We start from the raw sequence: 14,243 nt of genomic DNA, 5'->3' as shown, positions 1-14,243 counted from the left end.
GGCCCTTCTCAAACACACCTTTTCTGTGAAAACTTTTCCAATCCTAGACACACACAAACATACAGGATGCTTCTGCTAAGTTCTTATAAGAGTTATAACACTTATAATATAGGCTTATAACAGAAATAAAATAACAATAATAATAATTACAGCTAACATTTTATTGAGCATTAGCTCCATGCCAGGTACTATTATAAGCACTTTATGTTACTATTTCATTTAATCCTGAAAAGAACTCTAAGAGGTAGGTATTATCATAAGTACTTAATGTTTGCTTAGTCAGCTAGAATCAACTTTATGAAGGCAGGGATGGTGCCTTAAATCTTTGCTAATTCCCAGAACCTAGCAAAGTTTCTGTAATGTCATATGCCTCTTATACAAATTTGCTAAATAATAAATTCTGACAGTAGTTTCTTGTCCTCTGACTTTACGCTGAGAATGGCAATCCCAATCAGTTAAAGAATCAGACAGTAGTTTTACGGAATTATATAGATTTATTATATTATATTTATTAATTAAAGTCCATTATAATTACAACAAGAAACTCAGAAGTCACAAAAGAAAAGGGTGATATATCTGGCTATGTAAAAATTTTAATATTTGTAGATTTAAAAAAAATTTAAACAAAACCAGAAATGGAAAAAGATACACTCAACCTACATTAGATGAAACATAATAATAATATATGAAGGGCTCCTAGAAAAACTTAAGAAAAGATAATCAGCCTATCAGAAAAATATAAACATCATATAAACAGGAAACTTCCAGAAAAAGAAATTTAAGGGGTTAGTAAACCTACAAAAATATGTTCAACTTCACTAATTTAAAAAAGTAAAAATTAAAACAATAATGAATATTTCTTTATTTATGTATTTTGCCTATCCTATTGTAAAGGTGAAAAAAGAATTTGACTATTCAGCACCAGCAAGGCTGTGGTCAAATAGCACTCACACACTCATGCTACAGAAATGCTCTAATATACTTAAAGAATAAACACACACACACTGCAGTATTGTTTGTAATAGCAAAAGATTGAAAACAACGGAAATGTGCATCAATAGAAACTTGATTAAGTAAATTCTGGCAGCTCTATCATGAAATTATATGGAGTTATCAAAAAGAATGATGGGACTGGCTAACCAAATAATAGATGAAGGGAATTCTTATTATATGAATGCATGCCCGATAATAAAAACCCAATTATGAAAGAGGGAACAGATTTTTAAAAAAAAATTTTTTAATGTTTATTTATTTTTGAGACAAAGAGAGAGCAGACTGCAAGCAGGGGGAGGGGCAGAGAGAGAGGAAGACACAAGATCGGAAGCACACTCCAGGCTCTGAGCTGCCAGCACAGAGCCCAACGTGGGGCTCGAACGTATGAACTGTGAGATCATGACCTGAGCTGAAGTCAGTGGGTCATCCAAGTGAGCCACCCAGGTGTCCCAAAGAGGGAACAGATTTGAACAGACACTTCATCAAACAGGATATGAGGTTAGCAAATAAGCGCATGAAAGGATGTTCCATATCAGAAGTCATTAGGGAAATTAAAATAAAACCATGATGGGATAACACCTATTAGAATGGCTAAAATAAAAATTACTGGAAATACCAAGAGCTGTTGAAGATGGGGAACAAGTGGAACTCTCATTACACAGCTAGTTCAGATATAAAATGGTTACAGCTACTCTGGAAAATGGTTTGGCAGTTTCTTATAAAGTTCAACATACATTTACCACATGACCCAGTGATCCCACTTCAGGCTACACTACTGAGCAAGAAAAAAGGAATGAACAACTTTAATTAATCTCCAAGGCCTTAAGCTGAGTAGCGAAGTCAGTCTCAAAGGTGACATACTATGTGACTCCATGCATGACATTCTAGAAAAGAAAAAACAAAAATACAGGAACAGAGAAAGATCAGTGGTTACCAGGGATTGGGGGTGGAAGAAGTCTGGCTGCAAAGGGGAAGGAGGGAATTCTTTGAGGGTGCTGAACTGTTCTGTATCCTGTCAGTGGTGGTGGTTACAAAAATCTATGCATGTGTTAAAACTCTTAAGATTGTACCAGAAAATAAATTTTACTGTATGTACATTAAAAATAATTTTTAAAAAGAAAAACTGTCATCAACAGTAATGATACCTTCTATTTCCCCATCTAAGGGAGGAACATCATCTCTCATGGAAAAATCCATAGCTGTCCCTGGTATGTCCATCAAGTCTTCATCACTGGAGCTGCTCCGGAAGCTATTGAAACTCCCCTGCTGAAAGCCTCTGTTATCCATGGCCCCTGTGCAGAAAGAAAAACAAGAGGCTCATTACAATGACCTTCAAGCTTATCTTTTTTTTTCATTGTGGCAACTACACATAAAATTTATCATTTCAACCATTTGAAACTAGACAATTCAGTAGCTTCATTTACAATGTTTTGCAATTATCACTCTATTTCCAGAAATTCTTCATCATCACAAACAGAAACTCTGTACCCAGTAAACATAACTCCCTCCTAACCCCCAACCCCTTACAATTGCTATTCTCTTTCTGTCTCAATGATCTGCCAATTCCAGGTATTTCATATAATCATATATAAATTGTGGCTTTTTGTGTCTGGCTTCTTTCACTTATAATGTTTTGAAGGCTCATCCATGTTCTGGCATGTATCAGTACTTTATTTCATTTTCAGACTGAATAATACCATCGTATGGATTACCATATTTTGTTTATCCATTATTCAGTTGATGGACATTTAGTTAGTTTCCACCTTTTGCGTTACTTCTTTTTATTTCTTTTAATTTTTTAAAAAAAATTTACATCCAAATTAGTTAGCATATAGTGCAACAATGATTTCAGGAGTAGATTCCTTAGTGCCCCTTACCCATTTAGCCTATCCCTCAACCCTTCCAGTAACCCTGTTTGTTCTCCATATTTACGAGTATCTTATGTTTTGTCCCCCTCCCTGTTTTTATATTGTTTCCGTTCCCTTACATTCATCTGTTTTGTCTCTTAAAGTCCTCATATGAGTGAAGTCTTATGATATTTGTCTTTCTCTGATGGACTAATTTCGCTTAGCATAATACCCTCCAGTTCCATCCAAGTAATTGCAAATGGCACGATTTCATTCTTTTTGATTGCCAAGTAATACTCCATTGTATATATATACCACATCTTCTTTATCCATTCATCCATCAATGGACATTTGGGCTCTTTCCATACTTTGGCTATTGTTGATAGTGCTGCTATTAACATGGTGGAGCATGTGTCCCTTCGAAACAGCACCCCTGTATCCCATGGATAAATGCCTAGTAGTGAAATTGCTGGGTCGTAGGGTAGTTCTATTTTTAGTTTTTTGAGGAGCCTCCATACTGTTTTCCAGAGTGGCTGCACCAGCTTGCATTCCCATTGAGTTACTTCTTATTCTATTTTTTTTTTTATTGTTGAATATAGTTGACATACAATGTTATATTAGTTTCAGGTGTACAACACAGTGATTCAACAATTCTATACATCATTCAGTGCTCACCAAATGAGTGTAGTCACTATCACCATACAACATTATTACAATATTATTGACGCTATTACCTATGCCGTACCTTCTATCTCTGTGACTTATTTACTGTATAACTGGAAGTTTGTACCTCTTAATCCCCTTCACCTATCTTGCCCAACCCTCGTCCCTTCTGGCAACCATCTGTTTTTTTATTTGAGTCTGTTTTTGTTTTTTAGATTCCACACATAAGACAAATAATATGGTATTTGTCTTTCTCTGTCTTATTTCACTTAGCAGAATATCCTCTAGGTCCATCCATGTTGTTGAAATGGCAAGAGCTCATTATTTGTTATGGCTGAATAATATTCCATTATGTATATATACCACATCTTCTTTATCCATTCATCTGTCAATGGACACTTGGGTTGCTTCCATATCTTAGCTACTGTAAATAATACTGCAATAAACATAGGGGTACATATAGCTTTTTCAAATTAGTGTTTTCATTTTCTTTAAGTAAATACCCAATATTGGAATTACTGGATTATATGTTATTCCTATTTTTAATTAAGGAACGCCCATACTGTTTTCCACAGTGACTGCACCAATTTACATTCCCACCAATAGTGCACTAGAGTTCCCTTTTCTCCACATCCTCTCCACACTTATTATTTCTTGCCTTTTTGATACTAGACATTCTGAGTGATGTGATGTAATATCTCATTGTGGTTTTGATTTGCATTTCCGTGATGATCAGTGATGTTGAGCATCTTTTCATATGTCTGTTGGCCATCTGTAGGTCTTCTTTGGAAAAATGTCTAATCAGGGTTACCACTTATTCTTATGTTTTCTTTCATGTTCTTACTTGGACAATATAGACATGCAAACCATTTAGTATATTCAATTACCCCTCAGATGTAATGTTCCTCTACCCTTACCATGTAGTTGATAGCAGTTGATATCTGCTATAACTGCCGATAGCAGTTTTTTGAGAACCATGCAAAAGAGCAGACCAAATGAGGATAGGTGTACAAAACTCATGGGAGTTCACAAGTAATCAATGGAAATAAAAACTAGACATCACTACTGAGAAATGTTCTGTCCATTTAGGAGTAGAGAAACATTATCTTATGGCTCTGATTCTCCCAGAGCTCATAACACAATGCAGATGCTCAGAAATGAAGAGGCATGTTATGTCATTTAATGTTGTTCTCTGCTGAAGAATGTAATATTAAAGATTAAACATTTCCTACACCCTAAATGTGAATCTTCAGATTATAAATTTTACTCAAAAAATTTTAGTATGTTGATTTTAAAAAACATTAGAGTCAACTTTACTTCACCTAGCCCTGCCCCCTCCTCCCATTTTTTTGATGAGATCTTGATCCAAAATCATAGTCAGCATAGTTCTTTTGGATTTGGCAAACAATATTCCTTTTGAGGTATTCCAATTCTTTTAAGAAACTTCTTACTTTAGGTTATCTGAATTATGTGTAATGAATGTGGAAAAATCAGATGGGATAAATTAAGCAATAGGGCTGGAAAATTGGAACAGATAAATTAAATATTTTAAACATTGAGCGAAAAGGATAAAGAACCAACATTTACCAGGTACTTATCAATTTTTAGGCATTGGGCTATGTGCTTAAACTGAATTCTTTCACTTAACTTTTCCAATGTTCCTATGCTGTGGCATTATCACTCCTAGTGCACCCAAGGAAACAAACTCAGAGAGGCTATTTTCCCAGTTAATATTTTTTAAAAAGTTAAGCTCTAAATCATGTGTTCAACTTCCTAATACCTCATGTGTAATAGAGACCAGCTTGACTGAAGTGTGAGTGACATTTATGAGCCACCTATTGTGTACAAATCATCATGGGACAGACACAAATATGATGCGAGATGGTCAGATGAGATGAAGATTGAGAGACAAAGATTTGAGAGTTATCAACATCAAGGTGTTGGTTGAAACCAAGAGAACAGATATCCCAAGGGAAACTTGCCATCACTTATGGATAAGAACAAATATAAAGAAAACAAATGCATTCCCAGTCTCCTCCCTTAATATGCACAAACAGCTTGAAGTCTGTACATACAGGAACAGTAAGTTCTCCACACATTGCCATGCTTGTGTGGTGACAAATGGTCAAGTAGAGAAGGTAGGGTCATTTATGCAAAGGTACTAATAATGTACAAAATGACTGATCATGAAACCATTTCCTTAGCTACACAAATTCTAACTTTGTTATGTGGATCAAATAGGTACTAGGGTACTAAGAATCCATGTTCTATGGCCTTAGCTGAGCTCCTTCACTGCTGCTCGCCAATCCTTCATCCTCACTGGACTCTTTCCCCTTCCCCTGCTCTACCTGTTTCCTTCATTCCCCTTCTTTGAGCATTCCCACAACAACATGCTTACACAGAATGCCTTGTCTCAGTTTCTGCTTCTAGGGAAACTGACCCACCACAGGATCCTTAGCAGTTTTTTTCCTACTACTGACAACACAGAGGAAATCCTCAACTTCGGTCTTCCCTCGTGTCATCCAGGAATAAGTGTTTTACTTTTTATTTAAGAAGAAAAAGAGCCCCTATACTTTGCTCTGTATCTGGCTGAGATCACAGATCCTTCTCCACCTTAATCTGATTTATTTTATTTGATTCTTTAAAAAAGCCTACTAACTCTAGCTCTTATCTCTACCTCAAGCTCTAGTCCTGAATTCCCAAGAACTCTACCCTGACACTTCTGTTGCTACTTCAAACTCAACAGGATGAAAATTAAAAATACAGCAGAAACAACATCAACTTAAATGCAAATCACAAAATCCACACAAGACATGTTCCCTGCCCTCACCCTCCACCTCAACTTTCCTTCTAAAATGCAGGTTGGCATCAGAGTCCATATTTGTAGTTAATATTTGTCTAGTTCTGGATTTACTACATTCAACAAACCCACCAAAAGCACTTTATCTCAAGAGTAGGTATTCTGATTTCTAGAAATCTTAGCTGAAAACAAGCATCATTTTAGCTTATGAGAAGAACTCAGGCCAATATGGTAGCACAACTCAAGAGGTTTTCTTTCTGTTTAAATTTATTAAATTCCCATGAAGTCCATACAGTGACTAGCACTGAAAAAAATCAAGAAAAGTTACAAAATGATGCAGAATCCTTTCCCTCTCTCTCCACTGCTTACATGTTTCATTCAGGAAATGAGGTAAAATACATAGTGCCAGCAACTCTACATTAGCCACAAAAATCATAGGAAGAAAAAGTATAGGGAGTCCAAAAATAATTTATGTCTGGATTTGGAATATGTCCTGTAGTCATATTTTCAGATGGGTGTACCTATTGTTCTGGGAATTCATTAAAACAAAATGATGACACTACAGGATGAAGACTCACAAAGGAGAAGCTGGAAAACTTTTCAGTTTACCCATAGGGACCTTACAAACTCCTTCCTGTAACCCACTGACACAGAAGAATCCAGCTAAATTGAGCTGCCTCATTCTAAACATTTCCTGGAGCAGCTATCTGCTTCACTGTTTGGGTTATAAAGTGCTTCCTTAATAAGTACATAGGAATAAAGGGTCAACAAAAGAAAATTAGAAGTAGCAAGTCAAGCAAAACAGATGCTAAAAATAGGAGTTCAACAAAGGAAATAAGCACAATTACTAAAACTCAAAAGTGATACTTGCCTATGGATAATCCATTCTGGTAGAGCCATTGGTTTTATTTTGCAGATATAAAAAACTTCAAGGGGCTCCTGGGTGGCTCATTCGGCCAAGTGTCCAACTTCAGCTCAGGTCATGATCTCACAGTTCGTGGGTTCCAACCCTGCGTCTGGCTCTGTGCTGACAGTTCAGAGCCTGGAGCCTGCTTCCAATTCTGTGTCTCTCCCTTTCTCTCTGCCCCTCCCCTACTCACACTCTTTATATCTCAAAAAATGAGTAAGCATTAAAAAAAAAAAACTTCAAGAGAGGGGCGCCTAGGTGGCTCACTTGTTTAAGCATCCGACTCTTGATTTCAGCTCAGGTCATGATATCATGGTTTGTGGGTTCAAGCTCCCTGTTGGGCTCTGAGCTGACAGTGTGGAGCCTGCTTGGGATTCTCTCTTGCTCGCTCGCTCTCTCTCTCTCTCTCTCTCTCCCCCTTCCTCTCTCCCTCTCTCAAATAAAATAAACTTTAAAAAAAGTTCAAGAGAAAAAAAAGTTAAAGCAGCAGAATAATGAGGAAATAAATTCCTTACAGTTGAGATTCAAACCCACATGCAGTTAAACTCCAAGCCCAGTGGTCTTTCCACAAGTTTGTGACTTCACTATGACATGTCAGTCCAGAAAATGGCACGTCTGGAATAAATCAAACCTCTAGATGGCCACAAACCTGAGATCAGCCAGAATTTAGGGTAGGGCAGGAACAAAGTAAGGAGATTTTATTTATTATCCCAATTAGTAGATTGCATATAGGGCTTGTCATATAATGGAGGGTTGGGGAGGAGGGCAATTAAGGAGAAATGTTTGGTTGATATTTGTGTTACACAGCTTCACACTTTCAGCTTAAAGGCACTTTTAGTGCGTTCTGCCACTTTCTTGCTTAAAATAATAAAGCTGGTTCCCCAATGCCTATAGGGTCAAGTTTATTTTTTAATATAATTTATTGTCAAATTGGTTTACGTAAGAGTCTCTTATGCTTTGGCTCTCTCCCACTCTAAACTCTTTTTTTTTTCTTTTTTTCCTTCCCCTCCCCCATGGGTTTATGTTAAGTTGCCAAAGCATAAGAGACTCTTAAAAACTGAGAACAAACTGAGGGTTGATGGGGGGTGGGAGGGAGGGGAGGGTGGCTGATGGGTATTGAGGAGGGCACCTTTTGGGATGAGCACTGGGTGTTGTATGGAAACCAATTTGACAATAAATTTCATATATTGAAAAAAAATTAAAAATATATACCTAACTAGGTATGACTAAATATAAAAAAAAAAAATTGGTTTCCATACAACACCCAGTGCTCATCCCAACAAGTGCCCTCCTCAATGCCCATTACCCATTTTCCCTCTCCCCCACCCCCCACCCACCCTCAGTTTGTTATCTGTATTTAAGAGTCTTGTGGTTTGCCTCCCTCCCTCTCTGTTTGTAACTATTTTTTCCTCTTCCCTTCCCCCATGGTCTTCGGTTAAGTTTCTCAAGATCCACATATGAGTGAAAACATATGATATCTGCCCTTCTCTGACTGACTTATTTCACTCAGCATAATACCTTCTAGTTCCATCCACGTTGCTGCAAATGGCAGGATTTCATTCTTTCTCATTGCCAAGTGGTATTCCATTGTGTATATAAACAGGTCCATTGTGTTTATCCATTCATCAGTTGACAGGCATTTAGGCTCTTTCCATAATTTGGCTATTGTTGAAAGCGCTGCTATAAACATTGGGGTACATGTGTCTATAGGGTCAAGTTTAAATTTCTCTGCAAGGCATTCTGAGCCCTATCAAATTTAGATCCCATCTACCCAGACAGACGTATCCTCTGCCACAAATTTATTATACTCCATATAAGCCACTTTTACACCCCCATGCCTTTGCTTAAGCCAGATACTCTATCTGGAATCCCATCCAGTCCTCCATCCTCTTTTCAGCCTGATTAAATCCCATTCAATCCATCTAGGACCAGCTCAAATAGGCTTTTCCCTCAACACCTCCTTTGTTGAGGTATCTATGTTAATTACATAATCTCTACCACTTAAGTCTTGTGACTACACCAAGCCCTTCTCATTTCTGTTGTCCCAGCAACTCTAGTGTTGTTCCAGAGTAGGTGTTCAATAAATCCTTACTAAGGAGGATTCCAGTTGGGGAGGAAGAGTTAATGGCCAACCAACATATTTATATGGCTGGTCCTCAATAAATCTATGCCTTGCACTGTGATGGTAGGGAACTGGGGATACAAAAAAAACATTAGTTACCTTTTCAATACTCTCAAGGAATTTATGATATAGTTGGGGAGAAAACTTTCACATAATGCAATTTGCACCATAGCTAAGTGCTAAACTGCTAGAATGAAAGTACAATTGGCATTCAGAAAAGGGAGAGGAGACTGTAAGCCAGAGAAGGCTTCATGGAGGAGAGAGGGTATTCCAGGCCCAGGAAAAAAATGATCAAAGGCTTGAGATGAGAATGAGGCTGGCATTTGTGCTTGCCTAGAAGACAGGGTAGCTGTTTGTGAGCAAATGGATGGAGATACATCATGAAGGACCTGGTAAGTCAATGGGGTCACTATGGTTTTTGAGGAGCAACATGATAAAAACATGATTTTAAGAGGTACATACAGCAGCAGTGGGCTGGAAGACAGAGGGGTAAAGGGCTAGGAAGGTAGTTCGCTACTTCCTGTTTAAATGTAGGGGATTTGGGAAGGAGGAGGGCTACATATTTCTGAAGGCTGTACTGAAAGAGCCAGGTGTGTGTGGCAGGGGATGGTACTAGTTTATGGTATACCATACTGACATCTTGTTTTACTAGTGACAGAGACATATGTTGGTTTATATAAATTAATATTTCCATCTCAATTAACCCACTTGGAAAAAACAAATGTGTAAACCAATGGGTGGGCTAATACATATGGCCCTTCAATGAATATATAAAAGTATATCACACATTCCAAAGCTAACAAGCACAAAGAAGCAATACACTTTCTTATTTCTTATTTTTACTCCACAAAAATATCTGTTGACCTGCACATGGCATGTTGTGTAATATATGCCAGATGCTGCCAAAGTGGAAAAGAAAAAATGCAAGAGGAAGAAAAACTTGAGAGGCATTATAGAATCTACCAAGCTACAAGTATTATCATGTTATTAAAAATAAAACATTAACACAATCCTAGGGGCACCTGGGTGGCTCAGTCAGTTAAGCATCTGACTTTGGCTCAGGTCATGATGTCATGGTTCATGAGTTGGAGCCTCGCATTGGGCTCTGTGCTGACAGCTCAGAGCCTGGAGCGTGCTTCAGATTCTGTCTCTCTGTCTCTGTCTCTGTCTCTCTCTGTCCCTCCCCCGTGCATGCTCTGTCTCTCTCTCTCTCAGAAATATAAGTTAAAAATTTTTTTAAAAATATTAAGACAATCCTAAGTATAAAACTAAAGGTGATAAGAACTGGCACACATATAAAATCAGCTTTTGGCTACCCATTATACTTTGAGCTACCTGAGGACAGGGTAACTTAAATCTTTGTTCCCAAGCGCCTGACACAAAGAGAGAACTCAGTAAATAATCTAGTTTATAGTCCAATTCCAGTTTTAGTTACTTTATTTTAAGAAGCAGAAGTGATTTGCAAACCTCGAAGATGCTAGCAGGTGCTTATTTCAGAGGATTGGGCCAATCCTTAAGCCAAGGCACCTTGTCTGTCAAAATTGTGGGTAAAAAAAAAAAATCCCAGGAGGAAATAATAGTGCTGCGTCTCACAACATAGTCTTCATCTGGGAGTCCTCCTCGCAGATAAGTACGGGTTATGAGAAAAGACAGGATACAAAGCAGGCAGTACCACAGCAGCAGTTCTCAAACATTTTGGTCTCAGGATCCCTGTAGTCCTCAGAATTATTGAGGAGCTTAAAGAGATTTTATTTATATGGGTTCTATCCATAGCTATTGCCTGTATTAAAAATTAAAACCCAGGAATGTTAAAAAAAATACTTTTTAATGCATTTAAATACAATCCTAAAATCACTATATATTAACATTTTTTGGAAAGAATAAATTGTACGTTTTCCAAAATAAAATTAATGAGAGGCACTTTGAAAATCTTTCAATGTCTGTCTTAATGGAAGACAGCTGGATCCTGGTTCACATCTTCCATTAGCAACAGGAGTGATGACATCACCTGTCACACAGCCTCTAAAAAACTCCACTGTTTATTCATGAATAAATGAAAGTGAAAAAGACAAAACATGTCTTCATACAAAAATAATTTTTGACTTTTCAGACCCCTCAAAAGTCTCAGGAGCCCCCAGGCCACTCTTTGAGAACTGTTGAACCAGAGAAAGAACACAGAATGGAGAAACCATATTTGGGTGAGACTGGTCAGACAGAGGAAGAGGACAAGCCAGTCAGAAGAGACCATGTGGCTGCTGTGACAGTAAAGCAAGTGACAAACCAATATTTTCTATATGTTTTTTCCCAAAGAAGTAATAGCCTTGATAAAGAGATATTTCAAACCATTAAAACTGGATCCAAACAGATGAACAGAAAAAAGACATTAGTAGATAATTAAAGAAAAGAAACAAGGGGGCTTTAAAAATTCAGAGAAACTAAAATTAAAATAATGTGCTATCTTCTTTTAGTAGATCAGCTTTTCTTTGGTTTTATCTCAGAGATTCTTCAAATGTGAGAACATTTTATTATAAAAAAGATTTCAAGAGAGAAATTAATGAGATGCTTAGAGAAGTGTCATGCGGTTCAAGGACAAGGGTCTGTCACACCTGACAAAGACAATGCTCAAAATTCATAGATCACTTTCACTTTGGAATAAACGAGTAAAATTCCTAAATAAATGTCAACCAACTGAATATAGCATCACATTGAAAGACCTGTCTGCTATAAATAAGGAGTTTTTTTCTGAGACTGTAAGACTGGTATCATGAGGGAAACTATGAACATACTTTATCAGATCAACAGATAAAACTTTAAAAGCCATAATTATTTTAACAGATGTCAAGAATGGATTTCTTAAATTGACAATTATTCTGGATTAAAAATTTTTTAACATTCCAAGTAGAGGATTTCTTTCTTGACATGATATAGAATATCTAAATTAAAACCAAGCTGCAAAATAGCATTCTCTTTAATACAGGAAAGCAACGATGCCTCCTGTTGCCAATTATATTTAATACAGTACAAGAAATACTTTAAGATGAAAAAAAGTGAAGAATATATACAGGCAAGGAAGAAAGACAAAATTCTGATGTTTGGACTGCATAAGATATAGCTATACAACACTAAGAATATTAATTAAAATAACTAAAGATAATGCATGAATTCAGAAATCATAAGGTCAATACACAAGAAACAACTACTTTGCTAGGTACTACCATAGAAGTAAAAAATACAATTATTTATGATAGAGACATTAACTCAAAATAAAATATTACTTCAAAATTTATAAGGGTACCTGGGTGGCTCAGTTAAATGTTGAACTTTGGTTCAGATCATGATCTCATGGTTCCTGAGTTCAAGCCCCACATCAGGGTCCTGCTGTTAGTGCAGAGCCCACTCCAAATCCTGTCTCGCTCTCTCTCTGACCCTCCCCTGCTCGCTCTCTCTCTCTATCCCCAAAATAAACAAACATTTGAAAATTAAAAAAGTCAAATAGTAGGAAAAAAAAGAAGATATAAATCAAAAGATTTACCATGCTCTTGGATGGGAAGTCTAAATATAGTAAAAATGAAACAGATACTAATTTGAATTGTACTACATCTATATATTAATCTAAAGTCCCCATGGCATCTTTCATACAACTTAAAAGATTGATAGTGAAATTCATCTAAAAGAATAAGTAGGCAAGGATACTAGTGTGTGCATTATCTTTTTTAAAATTCAATTTATTTAAACTAAAAACAAAAACACAAACATTTTACCCATGTCTGCCACTCCCACCCCCTCATTTCTGGAAACTACCAATCTATAAACCACATGTATCTAGAAGCTCAGTTTTTTTTTTCTTTTTGGATTGTACATATAAGAGAGATCATATGGAATTTATCTTTTTCTGACTTATTTTACTTAGCATAATGCCCTCAAGGTCCATCCATATTATTGCAAATAGCAAGATTTCATTCTTTTTGTTGGTTGAGTAATAGTCCATCATGTGTGTGTATGTGTGCGTGTGTTTCATTCTTTGTCAATCCATCCATTTATGAACACTTGGATTGTTTCCACATCTTAGCTAAATAATGCTGTAATAAACACGAGGGGTGCATATATCTTTTGAAACCAATGTGTTTGTTTTCTTTGGGTAAATACCCAGTAGTGGAACTACTGGATCATATGGTAGCCCTATTTTTAATTTTTTGAGGAACATCCATGCTGTTTTCCATACTGATGGCCCCAATATAGATTCCCACCAACAAATACACATGGATTCCCTTTTCTCCACATCCTCACCAACACTTATTTTTAGTCTTTTTAATAATAAACCTCCTGACAGGTGTGAAGTCATATCTCATTGTGATTTTGATTTGCATTCCCTAATGATTAATGATGCTGAGCATCTTTTCATCCACCTGTTGATCATCTGTATGTCTTCTTTAGAAAAATGTCTGTTCAGATCTTCTGCCTATTTTTTAATTGGATTTTTTTATTATTGACTTTTATAAGTTCTTTATATATACATTGGATATTAGTCCATTAACATATATGATTTGCAAATATTTTCCCCCATTCAGTAAGTTGCTTTTCCATCTTGTTGATGGTTTCCTTTGCTGTAAAGAAGCTTTTTAGTTTGATGTAGACCCACTTGTTTATTCTTGCTTCTGTTGCCCCGCTTTAGGTGTCAGTTTAACCAAACATCACCAAAACCTATGTGAAGGAGCTTATTGTCTTTGTTTTCTTCTATAATTATGGCTTCAGGTCTTATATTCAAATCTTTAACCATTTTGACTTAATTTCTGTTTCTGGTACAAGACAGTAAGTAGTTCAGTTTCATTCTTTATGTGTGTAGCTATCCAATTTTCCCAACACCATTTATTAAAGAGACTGTCCCTTCCCCACCACATATTCTTGACTCCT

At 36.6% G+C, this 14,243-nt stretch overlaps 1 protein-coding gene across 3 annotated transcripts in view; it reads right to left on the bottom strand.

Annotated features, from left to right (window-relative positions):
* The window catches only part of CLCN5 (chloride voltage-gated channel 5), a 184,397-nt gene that overhangs the window by 51,111 nt on the left and 119,043 nt on the right, over positions 1 to 14,243 (bottom strand). For all 3 annotated transcript variants that reach the window (XR_007148968.1, XM_047844093.1, XM_047844096.1), the window contains exon 3: positions 2,139 to 2,285. Coding sequence is in view for 2 of the 3 variants with exons in the window: in XM_047844093.1 (XP_047700049.1) it covers positions 2,139 to 2,285 (147 nt within the window). In the remaining variant the exon portion in view is untranslated. The remainder of the gene's footprint in view (positions 1 to 2,138; positions 2,286 to 14,243) is intronic.

Source organism: Prionailurus viverrinus, chromosome X, assembly GCF_022837055.1.
Source record: "Prionailurus viverrinus isolate Anna chromosome X, UM_Priviv_1.0, whole genome shotgun sequence".
Taxonomy (NCBI): Eukaryota; Metazoa; Chordata; class Mammalia; order Carnivora; family Felidae; genus Prionailurus; species Prionailurus viverrinus.
This window is presented reverse-complemented; position numbering and strand designations above follow the sequence as displayed.